The 27,734-nt window shown below is 46.8% G+C and overlaps 1 protein-coding gene across 3 annotated transcripts; it reads right to left on the bottom strand.

The window, feature by feature from the left end:
• Positions 1–1,164: 1,164 nt before the first annotated feature.
• Positions 1,165–27,734, bottom strand: LOC137146229 (broad substrate specificity ATP-binding cassette transporter ABCG2-like). 3 transcript variants are annotated; one of them, XM_067537429.1, is made up of 16 exons: positions 27,575–27,734; positions 22,322–22,596; positions 21,963–22,022; positions 18,987–19,101; positions 15,990–16,142; positions 14,936–15,093; positions 13,375–13,526; positions 11,772–11,960; positions 10,599–10,843; positions 9,398–9,480; positions 7,713–7,802; positions 6,300–6,424; positions 5,636–5,790; positions 5,079–5,168; positions 3,694–3,812; positions 1,165–2,159 (listed from the first exon to the last, which is right to left on the bottom strand). In XM_067537429.1, exons 1-16 carry the CDS (start codon positions 27,590–27,592, stop codon positions 2,012–2,014), a joined length of 2,175 nt encoding a protein of 724 aa, XP_067393530.1. In that variant the 5' UTR covers positions 27,593–27,734; the 3' UTR covers positions 1,165–2,011. The 3 variants fall into 3 exon arrangements, with proteins under 3 accessions (XP_067393530.1, XP_067393533.1, XP_067393537.1); XM_067537432.1 differs by having other exon boundaries at positions 11,874–11,960; XM_067537436.1 differs by lacking the exons at positions 1,165–2,159; positions 6,300–6,424 and having other exon boundaries at positions 3,696–3,812.

Below are 27,734 nucleotides of genomic sequence, written 5' to 3'. Positions count from 1 at the left end.
CCCGTGGCCGGAGGGCTCCGGCTCCCCGTGTTATAACGGCCACACACCAGGCTCTGCTTCCCCTCCTGCCCTGGCTATTGGGGCTTTGCTAGCTCGTCTGTACGGTGCCTGGCACACTGGCTGATCGCAGTTGGGGCCATGCTGTAATAGAAATAGCCACCAACGTGTTAATTAATGTCCCTTTGATACCAAAGTGTTTCTTGTCCCAGCAAACACATTTTAAGATGTTTTAATAATTACTTTCAGAACAAGAAAACTAATCAAACAAACAATTCTAAGCATCAGATAGTGTTCAGTTATTTAAACAAACACAGTAAATAACGTTTGTACCAACAACTCAAAGCTGCTGAGGAAGTGAAAAGCCAGGGATTGTGGTTTCAGATCTAGCAGGATCTCTTCCTTCTTTGACAGTGAAAAACAAGCAGTCACAGTTTGGGGTGGTAGCATGGCTAGTTCCCCATTTGGCTCAACTGTGATCTTGAGAGGTGTTCTCTGCCCTATATCATGACTAGACCATGTTTATCTTTAGAACACTAGGGCTTGTCTTCACTGCAGCCTTAGCTTGAGCAATAACATGAGTGTTGCCCTAACCTGTGATGTCTACACACACAAGTCTCTAGGTTGAGTTAGGTGGTGCCTTAAACTCAAGCAAGCTTGGCCTGTCGGGGAGTGGGCTGAAGCTCGAATGCTCCTGGCACTGGAGCTAGTAATGCAGCTTCTCTGCTGCTAATCATCCTGCGCTGCTCAAGTGTCATGCGGCTCTGTGGCTGCTCCTCACTGGAGCTAGGCTAACTTGAGAAGAGTTAACTCAGGCTAATGCTGCATGAAGATACACTCAGACTGTAAAAACAACGAGAGTCCTGTAGCACTTTAAAGACTAACAAATTTAATTTCTGTAGGCATAAGCTTTCATGGGCTGCAACCCACTTCCTCAGATGCAAGAAATAGAAATCAGATAGGAGGTATATATACACACACATCCAAGGGTAAGGAACAACAATGAGGAGGGTAGGTGTTAGCAAAGCCCATTCAGTTAGAGTAGATGAGGTCTATTCACAACCATTGATTAGAAGGTGAGAATGTGTGAACAGTGACAATTACTTCTTGTAATGAGAACCATTCCAACTCCCTATTCAGACCCAGTTTGATTGTGTCAAGTTTGCATGAGTTCCAGCTCTGAGACTGTGGTTCCCTCTATTAAATAAGCATTTACCAATGTATCACACAGGGGTATCAGATTCTGCACTCTTTATCTAGACTGAGAATAGGAGATAACTGCAGAATCTTCAGCACTGCTACAGTAACCTTTGGTGTATGTGGACTACTGGTTGCAGCTATTCACTGTATTATAGAATTAGGCAGCACATCTGTTTATTGTTAAACTCCAATTCTGAAATCTTCAATTCCACAGTTCACTCCCAACCCCTGTGTGGTTAACGGAGCTTGAGAAAGACCACACTACTGGACCATGAGTTTGTTCCTGTTTGACAGGTCATACATAGGCGATCATTCTTCTTTACCTTGTAGGAAGAGAGCTCATCTGGGTAGGGGTAAAGCTGATGTTGTGGTATTAGGGCAGAAAAACAGTCATTGTGTACCAATGATGGGCAGAATAAAGGTGATTGCAATGAGCCGATATAGCAGATTGCCAAAATGAAATATGGTTCATATTAATTTATAAGTTTAAATATTTTCCCCTGAGATACTACAGACACTGGCCGCATACTAATGAAGTTCCATAAATTACAGAACACTGTTTTATAGACATGCATAAGAGAACATGTTAGTCTAACAATTCCTTAAAAATAAAATAGTCAGCAATTCACCTGCAGACAAAGTAAAAAGAAGTTACTCATATGCTCATGCAGTGGACGTCAGTCACAAGAAACAAGTGGCCATGTAGCTCGATCTGATGCCCGCGGAGTCTTTCATCAGTCTGCAACAAGCATGGGACTGACAAGCTTTGCAGCTCCATGTCCTGAGGTAAGTCAGAGCAAAGTGATGTGTGAGGCTAGGTGAACTTCTTCATGAATCGGAGTTTCCCGTAGGCTATCAGAAGGAAGATGGCAGTCATGCAGACCAGAGCCACTATGTTTTCCCACATGGCCCAGTTGGTAGGTATAATCCCTTGGCTGCATAGATATGTTTCACCATAACAGCTGCGGTGGGGACATGGGACAGAAGTTAATAGCAACACTTGGAGAGCTCTGGCAGAACATGCTAAGTGCTTTACAAAGGTGGCTACTGTTATTTATGTTCTGCAGAGATGTTTCTTCCCCAAATAGAGACACTGAGACACACAGTGGGTAGAGCTGGGATACAACCCTAGGTCTTCTTCTGACTCCCACTTTTCCTATCCTTTATACCAGGGGTGCCCAGCCTATGGGCCATGGGCCGTACACAGCCCACCAGGGCATTTCATAAGGCCCACAGCCTGCTTCAACACAATACACCAATGGCCGATTCATTAGCATTTTGTTGTCATGATCACATCATTTCAGTTCAGTTGTGTGTTCTTTACTGGTTTTTCCCTGTTTTCCATAATTCTGATACACATTTTATGCACTGATTTCTTTCTTTGTTTTTAAATAGACAATATTGCACAGAGGTTGTTTTTATCTAAATACATACGAAACAAGCTGTCCGGCCTTCACAAGGTTGTGCTCAGGTTTATGTGGCCCTCTGGTGTTTATGTGGCCCACTGTTTCTAGACCACTTTGCCTCCTTTGATGGCATCGAGTACCAGCAATATCTAATGTGTCAACACAGTCACCCTTTAACTGTCACATCTCACCATATCCAGAGTCAAAACGATTAAGGCTGGTACTCTAGCTTTTTATACTCTGACTCATTTGGGTTACAGTGTCCTACCGAGAGATCACATAGCCTGTTCTGCATCATGCCCGGGATGATTTCATTATTCCTAAACCATCTCAGATAGATGGGCATCTTTTTACCTCTCTTACAACAACTCTACAGCCTCCCGTTAGATGTTGATACATATACCCCCATGCAGGGAAAACTTAGAGATTTAAAAAAAATTATCCTTTATAAAGATAAGCCATGGCAGGCTACGAAAACTAATTTCGAATGAGCAAAGTCCCTCTTGCCTATTTATAGGGGGAGTGACCATATTGTTCTAGGGTGGCTGGACTTTTTAGGGACTTGGGAACCAATTCACCTGTGATTGTTCAGCCACCTCCCAACTGAGATTGCTCAAGTGATTATAAAAGCTAGCAAGTGGCTTAGTTGGAAAGAGCTGCAGGAGGAGAGCTGGCTTGTTGGCAGGGTGGGGAGGGAGAAGACATGCCAGGGGAAAGGATTTGCCTGCAGAGACCGCAGATTAGGGGAAAACCCAGGTTTATATCTGTGGGTGTTGATCTGTTTTATTATGTTTGAATAAACTGTGCTCTGAAGGAAGGGCCAGAAGAGACTTCGGAAGTGTTGTTGTTGATCCTTCCTAGGCTGAGGTTCCAGGCCAGCAACCTACAGTCCGCCCTGCACGATATTAGCTAATTGCCTGCCCAAATGTGCTGAGGTGGGTGTCCTGTGATGCTCTCTTGAGAAAGCTGGCTGGTGAGCAGCTGCTTTCACGAGCAGTAAAGTGATCCCAAACCGATGGCTGTAGAAACTCCACCCTCAGGAAACTTGTTACCACTGGGGCCCAAGAACCATTGTAAGCCAGACACTTACGGCACAGTTTGGACAAATGTATTTGGGGAACAATCAGCCGCCTCCTGGGGGGATGCAGTGATATTCTGGGGGTTCTCACCACAGAAGTAAAGATCTCTAAATTCATTGACTTCCAGGGCCTGTGGAGGAAACCAGACACCAAGATGTAATAAAAACACCAACATCAGCTTGCTACACTGAGCAAACATTTGGCTTTGAGTGAAAACCTTCCCTGGGGACTGCATCCTGATGAGGTGAGAAGGGTTGTGTCCCCCAATGACCCCAAGAGCTATGCCAGCGGGAGCTTTAACTCCTGATAGCGCCACCCAAGTTGGACACGTCAAAGGGTAGGGACCAGTAGAAGAGTAGTGCCTGATCCAGGGTTGATCAATAGGCCAAAATCCTATCCTCAGGGGAAAATAAAGTTGTTATAGAAACACAGCAAGGGAACCTTTCCAGCAAACAGCACTATAGACAGGGATGGCAGAGCCTTATTTGTGCCCTAAGTGACATCTGATGATGCAGGAAGGATATTCAGCTTTGGGTGAAAAGCTACACTTTTCTATTTTGGGGCTCTCTCTGCTGGGTGGCTAGCTCTGCCTGGCAAACACGCAGAGTTTGCTTCTCAATTTGGCTTGCTAGTTCAAATTCAATTTAAGTAGGTAATATCCAAATGGAACAGGCCAAGATTTTCAAGAGTGGCTAGTAATTCTGGGTGCCTGATGTGAGATACCTCAAAGTGCAGGGCGCCCGCCCTCTAAAATTCAGGCCCCCTTCAGGTGTCTCATGTTACGTTCCCAAACTGAGGAACCCGTGATCACTCATCGCTTTTGAGAACTTTGGCCACTGCCTTCTGAGAAGGGATTTGAGGTTCTGGGGCTCTCAGCCTGGTTCTTAGTGGAAGAAAAGATGGTTAGGGTGCTAGCATGAGATGAGAGCACTGCCCTGCCTCCCAGGGAAAATAACAAAGATGGTGAGGTGCTCAGATACTCTGGTCATGGGGGCCATACAAATAACGTAGATCGATAGCTGTCCATGTCACAAAGTGCCACCACACACTGGTCACTTGCACGGCAGTCTCTGCAGAGGGGCCGCAGGTTAACAGGCCATGGGCTACTGAACTGCCTTCTCATCCATAGAGACAGTCTCTCCAGGTGAGGAGGTAAGACCATTGGTGGGTGGCAGGACAGGGTGATTTGCCCTCCTGCTGCCTATTTTGTGGTTCAGTAGAGGAGTTCATTCTCCAGAGCTTCCAACCCAAACCCTTTGATGAGACTATATTAAACCCTTAAAATTAATTAAAAAAGAGCCCTCAGCAATTACATTCAAAAGTATTCACCTTAAAAACCTCTTCCATAAGGGACACCCTGCACACATTATCCATTAAAGAATCACTTTCTACTCACTGTGAGGCCATATCTCTGGATGCTGAAGTATTTGAGCCAGTTCAGCCACCCCATCACAGAAGGAAGGTTCACCAAAAGACCAGAAAAGATCTGAGATAACAGAAGGAGAGAGGTTGTTATGGGTTCATGCACTGACCTGGATTCATGCCCTTTTAGGCCTTAGCAACACACGAGTTGTGTCACTTTACACCAGTACAGTTAAAGCAGTACTGCTTTTTCTAAAGTGAATGCAGTTGTAATAACAGCGTGGGCATGGGGCACTGCAGATCAGCACTGAGGCATCCTGGCATTGGGCAGAGTTCGGTAGAAGCCCAGGACTAGAATAGCTGGGGAAGCTGCAGGGCAGAACTAAACTGCAGTGGTAGAGATGTGCATGGGGTCTTGGACTGCAATGACGGGGTGCTGGAGGTCAGGACCGAGGTACACTGGCAGAGCTGAGTATGGGACAAAGACCAAGACTGTCAGAGCTTCTCCCACCCCTATTAAGCCCTCATTTCTATTAGTGCCCAACCCATTCACACCACAAAGCCCCCTAAAGCCACACACACAATACTTACAATCATGAAGACAAAGCAAACAGTGATAAGCAGATTGGCAATGGCCACCACATCCATCCCAGCACTGATAGCCAGTGACATGGCCGTGGCTGTATAGGATACGAGCACCAGCGTTAACATGAAGAAAAAGAACCGTCCTGCTACTGCCTGATAACCTGTCAAAACAGCAAGACACAGACAGACTTGGTGAATAGCTGGGTTACAAAACTTGGAGAGCTGCCCTCGGCTCCCTGTCCATGGTAGCAAGACACTTGCCCAGGTGAGGAGAGACAAGGTTTAGAGTTGGCTGCAATGAAGCTGAAGCCAGACAGCCAGGAATTCAGGTGAGAAATGAAAAGTAAGTTTAATGGGAGTCAGTGGCCGGCGTCACCCTGCATTCTTGTTGCTGGCTGGCAGTTTTCTAGCATGATTTCCAGCTAGATTTCACCCCCTGAATTGTTCCTGTATATTTAACTGTGTTTAACAGCCTCCCAACGCATGCACCATTCAGCCTGTGCAGGAACGCTCAAGGCACTAACCTTTTTTTTTTTTTTCTTTTCTTTTTTAACCATTTGTGTTGCTTAGCTATAGAAATTAAGCATGAACGACTCAGATTCAAGAAATCAAAGGTGTTTATGCAAGGACAAGGAGGGAGTGGGGTTAAGTGAACATATCAATTCTTTACCAATCATCCAGTAACTTATGCATGAAAATATGATGGCTGGAGCAGTTCTCATGGGCAAAAAGTCTCCAATCATCAAGGCAAAGAAGTATGCCGACACTCGGTAATACCCACTGGTGTACTGATGGCTGTGAGAACAGGAACACAGGTTATTGGACATTTTTAGAGGTTATCAGTATTGATGTGACCATATTCAGCAATGTGCATCTGTTATTAAAGACCTCTATAATGTCAGGGTAATTGGTGGTCTATTCTTAGCTCTCCCACTGACTCCCTATCCAACCTGGGGCAAGTTGCTTAACTGCTTTGTGCCTCAGTTTTCCTATCTGTAAAGTGGGGTGGAGGGAATAATACTGATTTGCCCCCACAGGGCTGTCATAAGGGCTTTGAGATCCCTAAGTGAAAGGTATTGTAGCAGTGTGCAGCATTACCACACTGAAAAAGCCCACGCAGAGGGAATGGTCCTGAACGCTGCATAGGTGGAGAGCCAAAGGCTGGTTCTCACTGGTGAAGGACTGATTCGGAAGCTTCCCCGACAAACTCTGAAAATCTGTTTCTAAGGGGAAGAGGAAAGCTCAAAACTTGGGACTCACGTCTCGGTCACTGACTTAAATCCAACCCAGGCCGTGACCACAAGTCGTTGGCCGTTTGCTGGGCCACGAGAAATGAGTTGGTCTTAGGTCAGTTACCAGAACCAAGGTGCTCACTTCGCCAGGGCACTAACTGGAGCCAGCGTTGGTAGTCTTTGTAGGCAGGCCAAGGAATGGTTAAGCTTTGGAGGCTGAACTGTGACAGATCCTCACCCCCAAAGTGGTGTCCCAGGGGCAGTGTTGGCAGAAGGCAGCCCGAGGGAAGCTGGTAATGCTGCTGCCCAGGCTAGAGTGGGCATCCAGGTCCAGGTGCTCTCATGCTAGAGAGAGAGATTCCCAGTTGTCCCCAAAGGGACAGCTTTGCATCACTTTTGCATTACTGCTCTGGTGCAAAGGGGACTTAACTGAGGCCAAGGATCTGAGGCCCAGTGAGGCAGAAGCTATTTTTTGAGTCCTATTTCCTAGCTATGTATATGGGATCACCTGGCTCACAGTTCAGGCATCCGTCCAAGGCTGTCTCAATGCTAAGCCATTATGGGTCACCTTCTCTCTACCTCTTGGGTACTTCTGTGCAACTTGCCCAAATTCTACCTCCCCGGCTCAGTCTGGGTTCTACAATCCCCTTGCACCATCCCAGGTTCCTAAAGCAGAGCCAGGTCTCTATTTTAATGAAGCGGTCTTTATTGGCAACAGAAGTTGCAGAGGAGAAGCAAAACCTCGAAGTTGGATCCTGACAGGTGAAACGCGTTTCAGGTAGTCTGTCAAAATTCCCACCCTCCGTCCTAACTTCTGATAAAGAAATGCTTGTGGGAGGGCTGCTACTTACACAAACAATTTCTTGTCCCTGATAAACAGCTCAATCGCTGATACACTGGAAAAGCACTGGTTTGTGGTTATGAAAAACAAGGATCCAACCCTGGAACACAAATCGAAATAGTTGAAGACCAAGTCACAGGCCAAAGTCACCAGTGCCAGAAACCTTATACAGGATCATAGCAGCTAGAGATGCCAAAAGCCTATTATATCATCAAGGCATTCCCCTGCCAGTACAGAGTATAATTTCCTGACATGGGAGGTATCAGACAGACAAGGTAGGGGCAGTAATCACAGAATCAGAGAATATTAGGCCTGGAAGGGACTTAAGGAGGTCATCTAGTCCAACCCCCTGCTCCAAGCAGGACCAACCCCAACTAAATCATCCCAGTCAGAGCTTTGTTAAGCTGGGCCCTGAAAACCTCCAAGGATGGAGATTGCACCACCACCCTAGGTAACCCATTCCAGTGCTTCACCACCCTCCTAGCAAAAAAAGGTTTTCCTAATATCCAACCTAGACCTCCCCCACTGCAATGTGAGACTGTTGCTCCTTGTTACCGTTGCTCCTTGAACAGTCTAGCTTCATCCTCCCTGAAAGCCCCCTTCAGGTAGTTGAAGGCCACTATCAAATCTCCCCTCACTTGCCCAGTTCCCTCAGCCTCTTCTCATAAGTCACGTGCTCCAGCCCCCTAATCATTTTCGTTGCCCTCTGCTGAGCACTCTCCAATTTGTCCACATCCTTCCTGCAGTGGGGGGCCCAAAACTGGATACAGTACTCCAAATGCGGCCTCACCAGCGCTGAATAGAGGGGAATAATCACTTCCCTCGATGTGCTGGCAATGCTCCTACTAATGCAGCCCAATATGCTGCTGGCCTTCTTGGCAACAAAGGCACACTGCTGACTCATATCTAGCTTCTTGTCCACTGTAACCCCCGGGTCCTTTTCTGCAGAAGTGTTGCCTAGCCAGTCAGTCCCCAGTCTGTAGCTGTGCATGGAATTCTTCCGTCCTCAGTGCAGGACTCTGCACTTGTCCTTGTTGAACTGCATCAGATTTCTTTTGGCCCAATCCTCCAATTTGTCTAGGTCACTCTGTATCCTATCCTTACCCTCTAGTGCATCAACCACTCCACCCAGTCCTGGGACCAACCCCTGGGGCACTCTGCTTGATACTGGCTGCCAACTAGACATCGAGCTGTTGATCACTACCCGTTGAGCCGAATGATCTAGCCAGCTCTCTATCCATCTTATAGTCCATTCATCCAACCCATACTTCTTTAACTTGCTGGCAAGAATATTGTGGGAGACCGTATCCAAAGCTTTACTAAAGTCAAGGTATATCCCATCCACCGCTTTATCCACATCCACAGAGCCAGTCATCTCATCATAGAAGGTGATCAGGTTGGTCAGGCATGATTTGCCCTTGGTGAATCCATGCTGACTGTTCCTGATCACTATCCTCTCCTACTTAACCGATACCACCCATGGCTCTGCCTGCCTTTTGTTGTCCCTTTCGTATTCCATGTGGGAATATGTCTGGGGCTGATGGGATAGCATTTCAGGAACTACAGTAATGCCCGATCTTGGGCACCAAAAGCCTGTTCACCCTTCCTGGATAATGTGGCCCAGTACCAGCGCCTCCCTGCTGCTGAAATGTGGCAAAGATTGACACAGAAATGAGACACTGCTTCAAGCATTACCGGTTCTGAATGCCGCTTTGGTCAAGTTTTACGCTGAAAAAGATGGCCCCCAGAATCAGCGCTAGGACGATGGTCACTGCGATCTGGAGGGGCAAAGGAAAAAGAAATTGTGCAAATGGAGGAACAGGGACAAGTCACCGGATAGAGCATAGGTCATTAGAGCTGCACACAGGACCCAGTATTCACATTTGTCTCTGTGAATTTGGGCCAGTGTTTGGAGACAAAGAAAGTTACTTGGCCGAATTCTCATCAGTTATCCCCCAGACAAACCTCAAAGTCTTGGCCGCGTCACTCCCCAAAGAAACTGAATCATGTGCTCCAAAGTAGCAGCACATCATCACTAACCCTAAAGAGGGCAGAGAATTAACACCACACTCAAATTTCAAGGCTGTGATGTGACTACATCCAGAGTAGGATGCAGAACTGGCCATTTCCCCACACAGCCTTCACTGTACTTTTAATAGTGCCGGTACAGAACTAAAGCTAGGATCTTTAATGCCACCTAAGGAGATTGGGTGCCCAACTCCCACTGTCTATTAAGAGTGCCTACTTCCCTTAGGGGCCTGGAAAATTCCAGACCTATTTTGACAGGTGCTTTATAAATACCGATAGACATAACGGGATATGGAGTCCTCTATTTCTAAATCCCTGACTGGACCCCAGCCCTACTCAGCAGTGAGCAAAAGTTGGGCCACTGCACAGCTGTCAGATAGGAACATGTGAAATTCCAGGTCTTAATGGACACATGGCATAGAAATGCCTATGGGGTCACAGAAATGTTCTGAGAAGAACTTGGCCCACTCTCTCTCTATGCTGGATCCTGCTTGCTGCTCATTTGTGCCGGGTTAGATGATGCTTTTAGGCACAGCCCTGAATGAGAGGGGCTGTGTAATCTGTATGGGGCAACCCCAAAGGCATTGTGCTTCAGAGACACCCTGATGAGCCCAAGCTCCTCCCTTGCTCTGCAGGCACAGTCACTGGCTGGTGGTGTGCACCTGCCGTTCAGCTCAGCCAGCCATCCAGGATGTCTGCTACCATGGCTACCAAAGGCCTGGAGTTTCATGTAGGTCACCTGCCAGCCATCAGGTGGTCATGATTTTTGGCACCTGCTGACCAGGGCTGGATTCAGTGATCTAGGGGAGATGGTGAGGAGCCTGATAGGACCACCGTGGAGTGGTCCTGCCTAGTGGCAGCCTCTCACCTGTGCCACAGACGCCTGTGGGTTCCTGATAAGGTTTTTGTTGAAACGCTTGGACACCCAGTAGAGCTGGGTGAAGAAGCCGTTTGCATACGTGATTTCGTTCACGTGCCTCGACTTCCCCTGCTCCTTCCCCTGGCTGAGCTCCACTTTCTTCAGCACTTCCCTCATGTCCCGATACTGGCTGGAGGTCAGGTACTGCCGGTGCAGCGTGTCCACCACATTCTGCTTTTCATCACCGATTGCCCCTAGAGCAAAGGGCCCAAGATGGGATTCAGCATGACTGGTCCAAGCTCCCGTCTTAAACCCAGCACCGTTGGCTCCATGGGCTCTCACTAATGCAACCCAAGATCACGGGGAAACCCATGAAACCTATAGCTGACCAGGATCTGGCATTAATGTGGGACTTTCCCATTGGATTTGCTCCCGGTTCCTTATTCATGGAGTCCACTGAAGAGACTGCTGGCTGGTGTTGCAGATCCTCAAAAGGGATTTAGGCACCTAACTCCCAATGTAATGAATCAGTGCCTAATCCCTTTGAGGATCTGGGCCCAGGTGATGGCACACTAGCTAGCACAGTTGCTTTAAAGGTGGCTGGAACCTGCTTCAATGGGTGGAGGAGCAAGAATGTGCGTCCTCTACAGAGAGATTCTGTACAAGGTCTTCATTGTGTGGTCCTACAAAAGACCTGTAGTGATACACAGTGCCGCACACTGTCCATGCACACAAGGCTACAGGGAAAGGCAGTGTTTGACTACTCAGAGCCAGGGCTTCTTAGTCCTGTTCCAGCTCTCTGGCTGTCTCAGGGTTTTATGTTGCTGCTGATCACTGTACTGTCTGGGTGCCTGCCACATAAAGCAAACATCCCCAATGAATTTTGGGGAGTCTGCAGCATTGTTCCCTTTTCAGGGTCAGAATGCTTTTTGGGCTACGGTTTTAGTTGGTCTCTACCACCCATGACCTTTGGGTGACCTTGGGCAAGTCACTTCACCTAACTCTGTGCCTCAATTGTTTCCCGTGGCAAAACAGGGTTGATTGAACAGGTGACTTTGTACTAAATCATTTTAAGAGCCCGAAGGCTCCTGATGAAAAGTGCTATATGTGAGGACAAAGTCCTAGTATGAAAACACAACAAAATATCCACTCTTTCGGAGAAAACAACAAAACAAAATCTACCATCACTGCCTGCAACTTCCCCTGCAATCTGGCCAATGCTTGATGTCTCATTCACCGGATCACCTCCTTCAGTCCCTCCACTGCCCAGGCTCCTCTGATCACCTTTGCTTGCTGCCACGGCAGTGGAGTCACCATTTATCACATCGAGGAAGAAGTCAGCCGGATTGTTGAAGGGCTCGCATTGATACCCTTTAACGATAGCAAGCGGAACACATATGTTTTAGACAGAACACTGCTTGGTAGTAATACTCCACCCTCCCATAGCCTCTTACACAAGCCTCTTGGGGTGCTTTAGAAGCACTGATGAAGCTGCTGCTGGGAGGGAGGGGTTATGACTTGTTTTACATGTGGGGAAACTGAGGCATCTCCATAGGTTAAGTCCACAATTTTGACAAGGCTGCGCTGGTTTTGGGTGCCTAACTAGAGACACCTTGGGACTAGTTTCCAGAAAGGTGGGAGCAACTTCATCTCCCTCTGCCTTGAACTGGAGCGGTGGGTGATTGGCCTTTCTGAAAACCAAGCTCAGGGTGTCTTTGACAGGGCACCCAGGAACCAAGGCACCCAAAGCTATGCAGGGCTGGCTTGTCATGGTGCCTACTCAGCCCCATGGGGTGGTAAGGCCTCTCCACATCACTTCTGCTCTGATGGGGACTCTGGCCATAGGTGGGGAGCATGAATGCGGGGGTAAGGAGGTGACTGAGGGGCTGATGAGACACCGCAACTCACTGGCCGCAGGGGAATAAGCTGTACACCCACACTGTGTACAAGGGGGGAGGAAGGGTGACAGGGCAGAGCGGAAGGTTACAGCACAATAACTCAGTGGCAGAGAGAGGAATAGAACCCAGGAGTCCACACAACACACTCTCCATTAACCACAGAGGCGGGGTGCCCACCGTGTAGTCATTACCGTGTTTATGTGGGTGTCAGCACCAACATGGCGCTTCTCACCCTTTGTGAGAGACGCCCTCTCGTGCATGATCTTCCCTGCCAGTCTCCCCACCTTCCCAGCAGCCTTCAGACACGTAGGCCCCAGCCCCACACCCAGATCCCCTGTGGCCCGCTGACGTCAGCGTGGGATGCACAGAGCCGTAGAACTGTCGTGGCCTTGCAGGGGGGCTGGAACAATCTGTATAGTGGAGGTGCTGAGAGCCACTGAGCCGAACTGTAAACCACTCCAAACCAAGGGGTGTGACAGAACCCCTCGCGCTCCTAGTTCCAGCACCTACGTGGCCTTGTCATCTGTTTACTGAGCTGCTAAGTGTGTAGGAGCCTGCTGTCAGCTATCATTTTGTGAGGCAGAGTGGATACAATGAGCCCTGAAGGGGACACACACACTGAGCTCTCATGGAGACTTTACTTCTGTTCCTTCTTGTTTTTCTTAATTACACAAAACTCATTCACACTGGAAACATGAGGCTGCTCCTTGTGTCTGGAAAATGCAGCAATAGGCTAAACATAGCTAGAGCTAATCCATCACTATCAAGGATCATACGCTAAGCCATTAAAATAATTAATTGGTTACCTTATCTCTGGCCCTGTTTTGAGATGTAAGCACTAAAATATGAGAGCGACTAGTGTTATTGCATTTGGACTGCACACTCACCGATAGAACTAAAATACTCCAGGGCTTGCTTAGCCGGACCATGATACAGCATCTTTCCCAAAGCCAACAGTGTCAAGCTGTCAAAGAGCTTGAATATGGAATAGCGGGGCTGGTGGATAGAGAAAATGATGGTCCGACCTCTTCTCGAAAGCCTAGGATGGGAGCAAAGAGTCCAAAGTTCAACTATGCCCATTGTATCTTTCAGAGAGAGGGCTAGTCCCCCAGATCTGCATTAGTCCCAAGCAAACAAGCCACCATTCCAATCTGCTTTGTCTAAAATCATCTCTGGCTGGACAGTAACGATGTATGCAAATCCCATAGACTAAATCCTCCCCAAATGTTTTCTAGACAATATACCAGAGCCACAGCTTGTCTAATCAGCATAGCTCTATTGGAATAAATGGAGCTGAGGATCTGGTCATTCAAGGATATTTTTCTTAGCTACTGTACTAGACTAGTCTAACCAGGCCAGGATTCCTAGTTTTCCTTTGAACTAAGTTTGCTGGAAGCCCTCACTAAGAGAATTTAGTGTTGATGAAAGTTCCTGACTGACAGCCCCACAGATTGAAGGCTTCTGCCCATGGAAGAGATACAGCATGGGCAGCAGCTGGGAAAACTTCCCCTAAGATGCCCAGCCAGCAAGCTGGAAACTTCAGAGGGAGGGAGCCATCTCTGGTGGAATGAGAGATTCAGCAGGGTTTCCATATCAAAGTGGTTGTTATGGACGTTTGGCCCTGTCCAACCCAGCAGTCAGTCCATCTCCAGCCTCAATTAAAGACTAAAGGAAATTGGCCATGGTCCATTTTCCTAATGTAGGGAATAGACCTAGTCAAAACTTTTTGTACAAAACTTTTTTTTTGGCAAAAACCTGCAGATTTGGTGACACCAAAACATTTCGTGAATTCGTGTCCATTTCGCCAGACTGTTTTGGTCCAAAAGACCTAACTTTTTTTTTTTTTTTTCTAAATTCTTTGACATTTGCAAAGCAAAATGTTCCAGTGTTCTGGTTTGAAATGATTTTTTGTTTCCAAATTTCCTTTCATTTTATTAAAACCCAAACTGGTCAAAACTGAAATAAAATTGTTCGATTTGGTCGAGACAAAAGGGTTAGTTCAACGCAAGAGGATTTTGAATTTTTTGGATCCCCCGAAAATTTTTGAAAAAAATTTCATTTTTGGTTTGATCCAAACCAATTTTGTTGTTATTGCTTTGTGGGATTGCTGGAGAACTGAGCCATCCATCATTGCCCAGCTTTGATTGCTCTTAGCGATGATGCAGCTGAAAAGACAAGAAGTGAATAGCCCATGAGTGAATAGACCTTTCCCGCTCCCGAGGGGACTTCTCCAGGACAGAGCTGGGCTGCACTACTGGCTGTCCAAGCTGTATCTATTCTTTAGAGCTCTGACCCGAAGTCCAGTGAAGTAGGACTGTGGATCAAGTCTTAGAGAGAGAGACTGCAGGCCAGCCTCTTTTACCAGCACCAAGACCACTAAGCCATCGGTTTAGATGAGCCCAGAAGTAGGGGGGTTAAATAATAAATCCCCACAGGGCCGGCTCCTACCTCTTCAGGAGGATGAGCACAGCATTGGCCGTGCTAGCATCCAGGCCGGTGGTTGGTTCGTCCAGGAACAGGACTGGGGGCTCTGTGATGAGCTCCATGCCGATGTTGGTTCTCTTCCGCTCTCCGCCTGACACCCCTCGGATTAGTTCCGTTCCTACCTACAGCAAGGAGTCTCGTGGTTAGTACGTAGCTTAGGTGTGCGTCAAACATTCCCTGTGGGGTGCCGGGCTTTCCCATGTGAGCCATCCCGTTACCTCCCAGAGGGCTGGCCATGTCTGCAAGTGCTACTCCTAGCAGTGCGCACTGGACCCAGCCCTCAGCGGCACCACGGGGACTGCGTGGAGATCATGCACAAGAACTGGCATTTTCAAATATTTCAAAGACAAGTTATGCAGCTGGTTAAAGGCAGTTTGGTTTTCAGAGGTGCTGGGCACTGGTAGCTCCCATGGGCTTCAGGGAGCCAGAGATGGGGTAAGGAGGTGCTGTCTTCTATGGATTCACCACGCTGGGGGATGGACCCCAAGGCCTTTTCCCTGAGAGGCTGAGTGCTCAGATATCACAGTGAGGGGCATGGCAGAGGGGCCTGAACAGACTAGAGGGGACCATGACAACACCTCAGCTGAGATTGCCACCTTTGAGCCCTTCTGGCCCCTCATGAGTTTTAGCACCGTGACCCAGACTTCCTCACACTGTACAGCAAAGCCAAACAGAAGAAGCCTGGGATCTGGGGGACTGTAGGAAGAGTTCTTCCCTGTTCCTATACAGCACACTGGACCTAAAACCTCCTACAGGGCTCATCTGTGCCTACCTCTTTCCCTGCATGATCCTTCTTATCCTAGTTCTCTCTGCCTTAGAGAGAAACTCAAACCCTTTTATATCCCTGGCTTGGAGCTAATAGGATGCAGCTGAACCAACATCAGAGTGAGTCAGCAAAAGTAACTCTACATTGTGCAGGGTCTAGTCCTGCATTCCTGCCATAGTACATCCCCAGTACATGGGCAAGGATTTTGAATTCTGGAGCAGGTTTCCCCTGCCCACTCCTCCAGGTACTCACCTTAGAATCAGCCACTTTGCTGAGCCCCAGCTCGCTGATTATCTGGGTGACCCGCTCTTCCTTTTCTTTAAAGCTGATGGAGCTGGGAAGGCGCAGGGCTGCAGAGAAGAGTAGATTCTCCCTCACCGTCATTGTGCCCATAACCACGTCATCCTGAGAACAAGGCAAATGCACCACTGAAAAGCCAAGGATCTTTCAGCTTAGTCCCAGGCACCTAATTATTTGCATTTCTGTAGCACCTAGTGACCCAGATGGGATGAGGGCTCCATTGTGCTAAGCGCTGTACACACACTCAGCCTCTGTCCCAGGGAGCTTGCAATCTAAATAGACAAGGCACACAAAGGGTTACAGAGATGGGGAAGCGACTTGCCAAGATCACACATCAGGTCAGTAAACAAAACGCAGTGCCCTATCCACTAGGCTACACTGCTTCCCGCTGTGGTACTTGAAATGCAGGCTATACAGCTTTGCGCTGGGAGGTCATTTGTCATTTAAGCCAGTGGTTCTCAACCTTCCCAGGCTACTGGACCACTTTCAGGAGTCTCATTTGTCTTGCGTACACCAAATTTCATCTCACTTAAAAACGACTTGCTTACAAAATCAGACATAAAAATACAAAAGTGTCACAGCACCCTGTTACTGAACAATTGCTGACTTTCTCATTTTGTCAGCATGAAATTTTTGTTTGCACTGACTTTGATAGTGCTTTCTATGTAGCCTGTTATAAAACTAGGCAAACATCTAGATGAGTTGATGTACCCCCGGGAAGACCTCTGTGAACCCGCAAGGGTATACGTACCTCTGGTTGAGAACCAATGATTTAAGCTACTGTGAGAGCCTGACTCACAGAGGTACTGAAAACTCCAGCTGACGTCAATGGTTTTTCCCTTGCAGATGGTTTGTTAAGGAAATTTATGGTCATTCCTGCTGTCAAGATAGCCAAATTCATGACGAAAATGCATATGCCGTGCGGCTTAAGTGGTAAACAACAAACAGGGGCGGGTATAATTATACACCTCCCATAGCTATTAATATTCATTTCATAACCATTTCTATCACCACCTAGGGGTTTTATGGGGCATTGTAGAAGTGTGTGTATTGTTTTAGATAAAAAGTTGTAACGTAATTAACTAAGGGCTCAATTTGTTGGTCCCGAGGCAAAGGGGAACGAGTGGAGTAGAGGCTGTAACCAAATAAACGCTCCTCATCACTCCACCCGGCTCAATCTCTCTCTTCAATCGACCCTGCAACAGGGGGGACAGAGGAGGGCTCAGCCCAATTTTTTCCCCCCACATGCAGGTCATTTTGCATTTTGCTTTGGTTGCTTTATAGATAGCCAGTGGTTTAGAAACTGGAAAGCAAGGATTCCTAAACTGGGAATTCTTATAGGAAAAATCAAATTCCCTCACAGTTTCTAGGAGCTATGGGGAATTTTTGGATCCTGGGACTTGACCTCAGCTGGAGCAGCGGAGGATTGAAATTCAACATCAATTCAACCTCTGCTTTCAATCAGATGCCCAGATGGTTCCACGATTCAGCTGTGCCTAAGTTGCCAAGTTAGTCAGGGGTGTTCTCTTCGTCTCTCCCAACTACCTGAATTCTAGGCCATCATTGCTACTCCAGGATGATTTGAGTCCACCATTGAAATCTCTTTCCATGATTCAGCTGGCACTTCCTGCCTGTCAAGTGGTAGGAGAAAGGCAATTACCAGAGCATAGGGCTCAACGAGTAGTGATCAATGGCTCCATGTCTAGCTGGCAACCGGTCACAAGCGGAGTGCCCCAGGTGTCGGTCCTGGGGCCGGTTTTGTTCAACATCTTTATTAATGATCTGGAGGATGGGGTAGATTGCACCCTCAGCAAGTTTGCGGATGACACTAAGCTGGGGGGAGTGGTAGATACCCTGGAAGGTAGGAATAGGATACAGAGTGACCTAAACAAAGTGGAGGACTGGGCCAAAAGAAATCTAATGAGGTTCAACAAAGAAAAGTGCAGAGTCCTCCACTTAGGAAAGAAGAATCCCATGCACAGCTATAGACTGGGGACCGACAAGCTAGGCAGCAGCTCTGCAGAAAAGGACCTGGGGGTAACAGCAGATAAAAAGCTGGATATGAGTCAGCAGTGTGCCCTGGTTGTCAAGAAGGCTAATAGCATATTGGGCTGCATTAGGAGGAGCATTGCCAGCAGGTCACGGGAAGTGATTATTCCCCTCTATTCGGCATTGGTGAGGCCGCATTTAGAATAGTGTCCAGTTTTGGGCCCCCCACTACAAAAAGGATGTGGACAAGTTGGAGAGAGTCCAGCGGAGGGCAACAAAAATGATTCGGGGGCTGGAGCACAGGACTTATGAGGAGAGGCTGAGGGAACTGGGCTTGTTTAGTCTGCAAAAGAGAAGAATGAGGGGGGATTTGATAGCAGCCTTTAACTACCTGAAAGGGGGTTCCAGGGAGGATGGGGCTAGGCTGTTCTCGGTGGTGGCAGATGACAGAACAAGGAGCAACGGTCTCAAGTTGCAGTTGAGGAAGTCTAGGTTGGACATTAGGAAAAAGTTTTTCACTAGGAGGGTGGTGAAGCACTGGAATGGGCTACCTAGAGAGGTGGTGGAATTTCCATCTTCAGAGGTTTTTAAGCTGAGGCTTGACAAAGCCATGGTTGGGATGATATAGCGGAGGTTAGTCCTGCTTTGAGCAGGGGGTTGGACTAGATGACCTCCTGAGGTCCCTTCCAACTCTAATATTCTATATTTTACTGTATCTAGCCCTTGCTAACAACCACCACCTGCATCTGAAGGGCCCTGCTTGAGACGTCTCTGCCTGTGGGCCTCACCCTGGTTAAAGAGCCATGTTACCACTTATGTGTCTAGATGTCACCTTTCCGTTCTCATGCAACCCACCTACAAAGACTTCACACCATGCCAGCTCTTGATCACCAATATCTCCACTCTTCAGCCACTCAGCTCCTCCCAGCCAGGAGGCAGAGAACAGAAATGGACACTGACCTGCACGACGTATCCTGAGATACACTTGAAATTCGGAGGCTGTGAGATGCCATCTATGAACACTTGCCCAGACAGACCAACAGGATCCTTTCTAGCAGCCAGCACATCTAGGAGACTAAAGACAAGCAACCATCCTTAGGTTCCACCATAACTACTCTTATTTTCATTGGGTAATCGTCACGACTAGGGATAATTACTAAGATTATGCATGTCTGTTGGACCTGCGCTACACTTTGCTCAGAGCATGCTGCGAACTGACTGATCTCAGCTACAAGAGGCACTGGATAATAGCCATTGGTGCAAACTTTTAGTGTAGGTGCAGTTTCACAGGTACACGTCATGCTGCACTCGTGCAAATAGTATCTACAGCTAGGGGTTTGCCCCTGGCACAGTCACATGCTGGTAGAGCTGAGTGGTAGTTTGCAGCCAAAACCTTTTTTCTGGTGAAAAATGCAGATTTGATTAAACCAAACTTTTTGGGAATTCCTGTTGATTTTCCCCCATAGTGTGTAAAAAAAATAAATAAATCCCAAACCACAAAAACATTCTGAAAGTCTAAACATTTCACTGCAACATTTTCAGCATGAAATGGTCCAATTTTTTGATTCAAAGTAACTTTTTCTTTTGAACTTTTCCTCTTATTTTTTTAAAAATTGAAAATGATTAAAAAAAACAAAACACTTGAAACTGAAAGAAAATATTTAGATGTGGGTCAAACACAACGTTTTGTTGGACTTGAAACCAATATCTTTTGAATTTCTGATTCACCAGATATGTCAAACATTTTCTCTTTGACCAAAATCAATATATTTTCCAACTTTTCAGAATGGCAAACCTCCTGAAAAATCTGTTAGTAGGCCAGCTCTAACCAAGGGCTCTAATCCAGTGTAGACAGGGAATGAGTCTTCCAGTTAACAGCCAAACTCAAGCCAAATTTTTTTTTTTATAACACAGAAGTGTGCTAAAGGCCCTAACATTGTAAATCAGGAATGACTCCCTTGATCTCAGTGAAATTATTCCTGATAGTGTTTTATTGCCAATCACTACAGTGAACTCTTAGGTTGGGTCTACATTTAGAATTTATACTGGTATAGGTATGTCAGTCAGTCAGGAGTGTGACTATCGATACAACCCCTGGCATAGACGCAGCTGTATACAGAAAAGTACTTCTGGCACTGCAGTGAACATCGTTCTGATGGGGGTGTTCCTACATCAGCAGAAAATTCGTTCTATTGGTGTTTGCTGTGTCTACGCTGACGTGGCTATGCTGAGGTAGGCTCTGTAACGTAGACTAGCCTGATGCAGATAGGATTTTGTCCTGAGAGGCCCGATGGATAAAAATGGATGCTTTCGGGGGTTTTTTTTTTTTTATTTAAATCAGATTTTTTTGGTTTTATTTGAATTACAATACGTTTTTCTTTTTAAATATAAACCTGTTTAAAATGAAATCTGAATTTAATACAAAATATGTTAAGGCCTAAACTGCTTAGTATCTCTTAAAACATTTTTAAAATACCTAGATACGCTGTTTTGTGTATTTAATTAAATTCCAGTTACCATCCTAATGCAGCTTGACACAAATCATGAGCAAAATGTGAATTATCTAGTAAATAAGCAAGATTCATTCACCTTTTTCTAAAATTCTAAAAATGTACAATTAATAAGAATCTGAAAATATTATGCTATGTAATTGCTTAAATAAATGTATATAGTTGTAGTGTACCCCCCATAGGCGGCAAAAAGATGTGCCAAGTCTAGTGTAAAGGTTCTCTTTAGTTGATATCAATATATTTTAATGGTTATATCCACGAATGAGAATGCATCTTTCTTTAGAAAATAACTGAAGTACAAATGGAAAAGTTGATTCAAATTGCTGATTTAAATTGAGACTTGCCACTGGGTGATTTAAATCATTATTTCAATCACTGATTTAAATGGCCTTAGTTTAAATCACTCCATCCTGCTGGGAGGAGTCCAGTGATGGCCTGTAGGAGGTCATCTCATCCCCAATCTGATCTTCCTGGTTGATGACCCCTCTCTAGGCCTTGCATTGCAATGATCTTCCATGAGCTTCTTTGCCCATCACTGTTGTTCTTAAACTGGCCACAGGAGTGGGGAGAGCATGGCAAAACAAGACACTCTCCTCTTCTCCTCCCACACAAGAGCAAGACAATTGATCCAACTTTTAATTTAAATGGAATTCTCTAAAATCTTTCATCCAGGGATCTCCAAGCACTTTCCAAACATTGCTGCATTCTCTTGACATCCCTGTGAGATTGTAAGATATTATCATTCCTCATGCTATAGAATGGGAGAGCAAGGGGAAATCATTTGCTCAAGGTTATGGAGCAAATCAGTGACAGAACCAAGAACAGAACCTGGAGCTCAGACTCTGTCACTCCCAGAGCTGAGAACAGAACCTCAGAGTCCTGACTCTCCTTTAACGACTAGATCATGGGTTTTCAACCTTGAGGTCATAACCTGACAGAAGTCAGGGAGTCACAATCACCCTGCTAAACAGGACAGACTAGATGGGACAGGGGTCCAGAGTGGTTGCAGTGTGGAAACAGTCGAGAACCACTGCATGAAACCACACTCTCAGTTCAAGCCCATTAAATGTATATACACTGGCCAGGAATAAATTTGGTCTGAAATTAGCAGAAGATTTCGAACTGTTGAAGGAGTGAGATCCTGGAACAGCCTTCTAATTGGAGTAGCAGGGGCAAACAAACTAACTCGTTTTAAGATAAATGTATCAAGCTCTCTCTATGACCAGGATGATACGATCTGGTTACTTGCTACAGCAGGGGACTTGACTTGACCCAGAAGGTCCCTTCCAGACCTATGTTCCTAAATCTGGAATGTGCCTTTCCAGTGTCTTGGATTTTCCCAGCTATTCTCCTCCAGCCCACAGGGAGTTCAGTTTCCATCTAGAACTGTCCAGTCTCCATCTGAGGAAACAAAAGAAAGACTCACGAGGATTTGCCGCTCCCTGTTGGACCCAGGATAGCATTCAAGCCTGGCTTCATAATGCCACTGGAAGAGAGAGGAAATGGTTACTTGTGAATGAGGATCTGCCTCTGTGGAGCTGATGGCAGAATTGGGGCCTTAATTTGGATACAAACAAATTCCGTAATGTGGGATGTTTTAAAAAAAATTATAAACAGAGTAAAACATTTCCCTCCCCCAACTTGAAATTAATAAACACTTTCACTTCCTTGTCCCTAGTCCCCAAAAAGTCTTCAAGGAAGCTTCTGATGGAGAAGATGCCTCTTTACTCTAGCAGATTTTACTCCTCTCCTTTCTGCAAAAAAGTTTGTGATGAAGAAACATACTACACATTGTGAAGAATCTTCTTTTCCTCTGTTGTCCGTTTGCAGAGGGGCCCGTGGGACTGTTTGATGACATATTGGATGTTATGGAAGCTCACGACAGAGCCTCGGGGGCACCGAAGGGATTCTCGTGTTGGGGTGAAACGCGGGAAATCTCCTGTTTCTTCTTCCTCCCCGATGGATAGGGTGCTGTGGTTGGATGTGCTTGACCTCAAGTCTTTGTTGTAGAGGCTGAGTTCCCCTGCACGGAGGTCCCCAGGGTACTCTACAGCTCCCATCTGTTGGAATTGATTGGGTGGGAAACATTAAAAACAGGGTAGAAAGTAAAACATTTTTGTAAGAAGAAAAGTGATTTTGAATCTTAAAACAAACCAACCCCAACCCAGCTCTGAACCTCAGATCCATGCTTTACCGTCACCCAGAACAACACACGCATGGCAAGTTTGAAGAACTGGTCCTGTGTGTGTTTGGGGAGTGTATATTAGCAGGAGGAGGTGGAAATCCATAGCCACAGGGGGGGATTTGGGATGCGTGCGACAGCTGCCATCTTGGCCTACTCACAGAGGACTGAACCACGGACCCGCAGAGCTAAAAACCACACACTGCTACAGCTTCAGTTAGAAAGCACTGTAGGTGGGCCCATTACATTTCCTGTGCTCTGTGGATTGGCATGGAGGTGGATGTGGCGCACACTCACCAGTGGGTTACACAAGAAAACCAACTTTGCATAAGGTGGATCCATCACTCAGGGCTTGTCTACACATGAGACATACCCATGTAGCTACACTGGCGTACTGCATCTGACAAAGTGGGTTTCTGCCTACGCATGCTTATGCCCAAATAAATGTGTTTGTCTTTAAGGTGCCACAGGACTCATTGTTATACTGGTATAGATAAAGCAGCAACCCCCTTGTCCCCCCCATGTGTATGCCATTGTATCACTCCAAAGGTGCTTGTAGCAATTTAGCTATTCCCATGAAGGAAAGGAAATTAGCTATATAATATACAAAGCCTTTTAGATCAGCTTCTTCAGCTACATGAGGACAAGAGAGATTTTTTCAAGTGGCAGATAGGTGCCTGACTGCAATGTGAGCCTTGGACAATTTCCTCTCAGAGTAATGTGGGAGCTCTATGGAGGACTGGGGTAAATGTTACATGCCCTTCCAGGAAGCTGATCACAAGGGATTGCCCAACCAGCCGATCTACCCACCAAGTCCCCAAGTAGCCACTGGGCTGAGGCTGGGAGTAGGAAGTTGGTGGGGGAGTTGCGAGAGAGCAAGGAGAGCTTTGCATGAGGAGCTCACGCACCAGCTGCCCTGGCTTCCCAACAATGCGTAGAAATCCCTCAACACTTTCCCCACATTCTCATCCCCGTGCCTCATGAGGGTCTGCCTGGTGAGTAGGTGAACCTGTCACCAGCTGAGACAACGAAGGGGAGAGGTGACTAGGGGGAGGAGAAACCTGACTTCGAAGGCAACTTGCAAAGGAATTAAGAAATGGACTTGTGCTCGGCTTGTGTTTCTTCATGACAGATTAAGAAAGCCTGAAAGGTTGGGGTGAGGGTTTTGTTTAAGTAACATAAAAATTCTGCTGCTTCATTATGTTTTTTCCCTTTGAAACATTGCTAATGTCTGGTCTGGTTTCCCCTGTTGAATTGGTCTGGTGTTATGGAAAGGCCTGCTTGTTAATCTCTGCATTTTGAATGTGTCTGTCCTGAAGACCATATAACAACTGGAGAAGCAGGGAAACAGTGATGTCACCAGAGCTCTGAGTTCACAGACTTTCAAATGGTTGAGCGCCTTGCAAGTTTCACCTTTCCTCTGAATTGCCTAGTGCTTTAATGATGGTTTGATAACAAAGGATTGACCCTTATGTTACCAATAAGTTCTCTCAAATTAGCTGCACCTTCACACACACACACACACACACACACACACACACACACACACACACACACACACACACGCACAGGCTATGGGCTGGTCTACACTGCAGAGTCTTGTGGACGCAAGTTAGCTTTTGTCAAAAAAAAAAAAAAAAAAAAAAAAAGTGAAGGTGTACACACTGAAATGCTCCTCCCACCCATGCAACTCCCCTGCTATGCTGACATCATAAAGCCAGCTCAACCAGAGGTGAAGGGCTTATGATGGGGTAGTTAGGGTGAGACAGTATCAGTGCAGACACTGACATTGGATGTTGGCTGCCATTCTTGTCAATTTCACGGCTCTGCTGGAGCCATGAAATTGACAAGAAACCCAGGCAGCTAGAGCAGAGCTACTCCCTACTCCCCTGGAGAGCTGGGTGGCTGGACCCCGCTCTTGGATTTCAACCTCCCTGAGAGGTAGTAGTGAGGCTGATGGAAGAGCTAATGCTGTCTACACAGGGTCTAAGGTCAGCTTAATTAAATCTCTCAGGGATGTGGATTTTTCACACCCTTGAGCAAAGTACCTGGGTCCATCTAATTTTCTAGTGTGGACCAACACAGCTGCACCAAAGACAATTTTAAACTGATTTAGTTAAATAGATGCAGCTCTGTGTGTGGATACTTCAACTGATTTAAACCAGGTGAGGGCTAGTCTACACCTAATGCGTACAGCTGTGCCTGTCAGCACTTGTGTAGCTGTGTTATGTCGGTGGGAGAGAGCTCTCCCACCAACATAGTAAAACCACCTAAATGGCAATAGTGATGTCAGCTGGCGAGCGTCTCCTGCCAACATAGCTCTGTCCACACAAGCCTTGTGCTGGCAAAACTTTTGGGGAAAACCCAGGTGGGACCATTCATGTTCTTTCACACAGGACCCTACGATCAACCATAAAGAAAAAAAAAAAAGTACTCTAAGGCAAAGGAAATAACAAAGGACCACTTTTTTCCCCTCAGAGACTGCAAGGGGAACAAAATGCAAAAATGACTCTGTCCTGCACGGAAAGGTCTCAGTGGGATCTGGAGTTCAGCACTAACCACAAGCTGAGGAACTGTATTTCCATCCGCTTTTTTAAATGAACATACTACATTGGACAAAATGCTAGTCTGTCCTTGTTAAAAACTATTCAGGAACACCTTCTGCTCCCATGGAAATGATTGAGACAGAAAGATAAATCCATCTGTATTTTCACCTATTGAAGCTATAGGATGCTCATCACTGCTCTACGTATGTAACAAAAGTTTACAGGCTTTGGTTTCTATGCCGTTAAAAATTTTGAACACTGGAATGAATCACTTGATAAAATAGCCATTTTCTAACCAAAGCTGAGCTGCAGAGAACGGCAGAGACTTGGCAAATCTTTGCAATCTATATAGCTCTCTCATCACACCCCATCTCAGGAGTAGAGCCACAAAGGAATCATTACCTCTTTGTTTCCTAGATCTCAGCGTTGCTTCCGCTCAGCTGCTGTATCCAGAGGTCTCCCAGCAGTAAGTGTGATTCTCTACTCTGGGGCATGCGGTGCAGTTCACGTTAGTTATATAAACTATTCTGCTTGCATGAGAACTGCTGGGAGTGTCGAATTACTGCTGTCATGCAATCCACCCCAAGTCACTGGAGAAGAAGTCACATGTAAAGGGCTAGCTGAGCCCAGTGGAGCATGCCTCCTGCTTTGGGGACAGCAGATGGGGAACTTCTGCTCCCAGTTCCAGGCGCCGAAGTCAATGGAATCACTCCAGAAAGACACCAGTGTAGCTGGGAGCAGGAGGAGCTGGGAGCAGATTCCTCCACCCACTCATTAACAAAGTGTTGTTACAGATTTGTCAAATGCCCTTAGCTTAGCATTTACATGACCCCGGCACCAGCCTGCCATCTAGCAGCACATTGCCTGGTTAACACGGTTCTCCAGTAAAGCAAAGCAGCAACTTATTATTTCTATACTCAAACCTCCTAAAACTATTGCCTTCAGGGCTCATGGCCAGCTCATGGAGGAGGCATAGCTCTAAACCGCAGGGGGCCTATTCACTCCCAAATGTGGGTTGGATGGCAACCACACCTCCCCCACCGAGGAGAGGACAGGGTCCTGAAGGGGACACATCAGCTTCTGCACTGAAGGGGAAACAGGAGGAGTTCTCCTGCCCCTGACGGACTTCACTCTCCACTCTAGATGCTGCTCGTGGTACACCTGGAGCCAGGATACCTCAGGGAGTGGCCGTGTCCGTCTGATTAACTGAGCAGGACTGGATTGTTTGGGACTTGGATGGGCAGTGTGCAAGGAACACTGGACAGGCTTACCGGGCTATGTGGCAGAATTGGTGGTGGTGCTTCCACGCCGCCCCTTGCTCCAGGGGGCTGTGCTGCAGCATGTCTTTCTGGAGCAGATGGGCTCTTTGCTCTGGGTCAGCCAGTGCCCCGTCTGGCCTCAGACAGTGGTGTTCTACTGGAGGTGCCGTCTTTCACCTGAGACAGGAAACTGAGATTCTGCCCAGCTGGGGCTCCTCAGCCTCTCCCATTACCCCTTGCAAGGCTACAGGTGTTAGCCAGTGTCCTGGCTAAATTTCCACCCCAAATTACTTTCTGCATCCCTAAATTCCAGTTCAGAGTGGATATGGGATTCTTACTCCTTGTCCTGGTAAACAGTTGCCATGTTCTACCACAGAGGTGGCTGCATTTCCAAGATGGATGAAGTGATCCCTATATTTAGACTGGAGAGCAGGAGTATTCTGTAAAGCATTTTGGGATGAATCGTGCTATAGAAATAATCATTATTAGAAGAGGGATCAAAGCGATGGGGGTGGGAAAGGTGGTGAGGGTTCTGTGTCTGTGGTGTTTTGTTGCTGTCTCTGGACTTTGCTTCCAGGCGTGACTTTTATCTCCATCTCAGAAAGGGGCTTCAGAAAAGCAGTTCTGTTTCCTGTTTGGAAAGCACCGACCTGTCGCAGGGGTGTGAGAGTGGCTCCCACAATTCCCCAGGCAGAGCTTCTCTGTCTCTGTTAGGAGTTCAATAATGTCTACTGTCTCCTGCCCAATTACTTCAAAACACCAAGGTCACATCTCCACAAGGGGCATTTTACCAGTGTAATACAGCAGCAAAACACTGCTAGTGCCGGTGCAGCCTTTCTCGCTGTAGCTTATTCCACCCCTCCAGAACAAAACAAGATACATGATGAAAGCACAGCTCTGCCAGCATAACTGGGTCTACACTTGGGGTTTTGCCAGCACGGTTATGTCGGTCAGGGATCACACCTCTGACTGACAGAGCTGCGACAGCAGAAGTCTGTAGTGTAGACTCTGTCTCCTGCACATCCATCTTATGCCCCCAAAAGAGACTCACCTTAGTTACCATCTTCATCTTTATTCTGGAGTGCCTCTGCTGTTTGTTTATGGCAAAGGCCTGGAACAGGGTATTCCCTGCTCACTGTACTGGTCATACCCTCTGCTCTGCTCAGCACCACTCACTTTTCCCAAAGTGCTGGCCTGCTGAAGTAGTTGCA

The sequence above is a fragment of the Emydura macquarii genome, unplaced genomic scaffold, assembly GCF_026122565.2.
Source record: "Emydura macquarii macquarii isolate MOO-44397 ecotype Brisbane River unplaced genomic scaffold, CSIRO-AGI_Emac_v2 contig_67, whole genome shotgun sequence".
In the NCBI taxonomy this organism is placed as follows: Eukaryota; Metazoa; Chordata; order Testudines; family Chelidae; genus Emydura; species Emydura macquarii.
This window is presented reverse-complemented; position numbering and strand designations above follow the sequence as displayed.

Excerpts from the sequence above, each read along its gene's own strand:
- LOC137146229 (XM_067537429.1), bottom strand. Across the intron at positions 22,023-22,321 it reads AAGATTCTTCACAATGTGTA|TGGCATTATGAAGCCAGGCT; the intron begins GTATGTTTCTTC and ends TCTCTCTTCCAG. Across the intron at positions 10,844-11,771 it reads GGAAGTTGCAGGCAGTGATG|GGGCAATCGGTGATGAAAAG; the intron begins GTAGATTTTGTT and ends CCTTTGCTCTAG.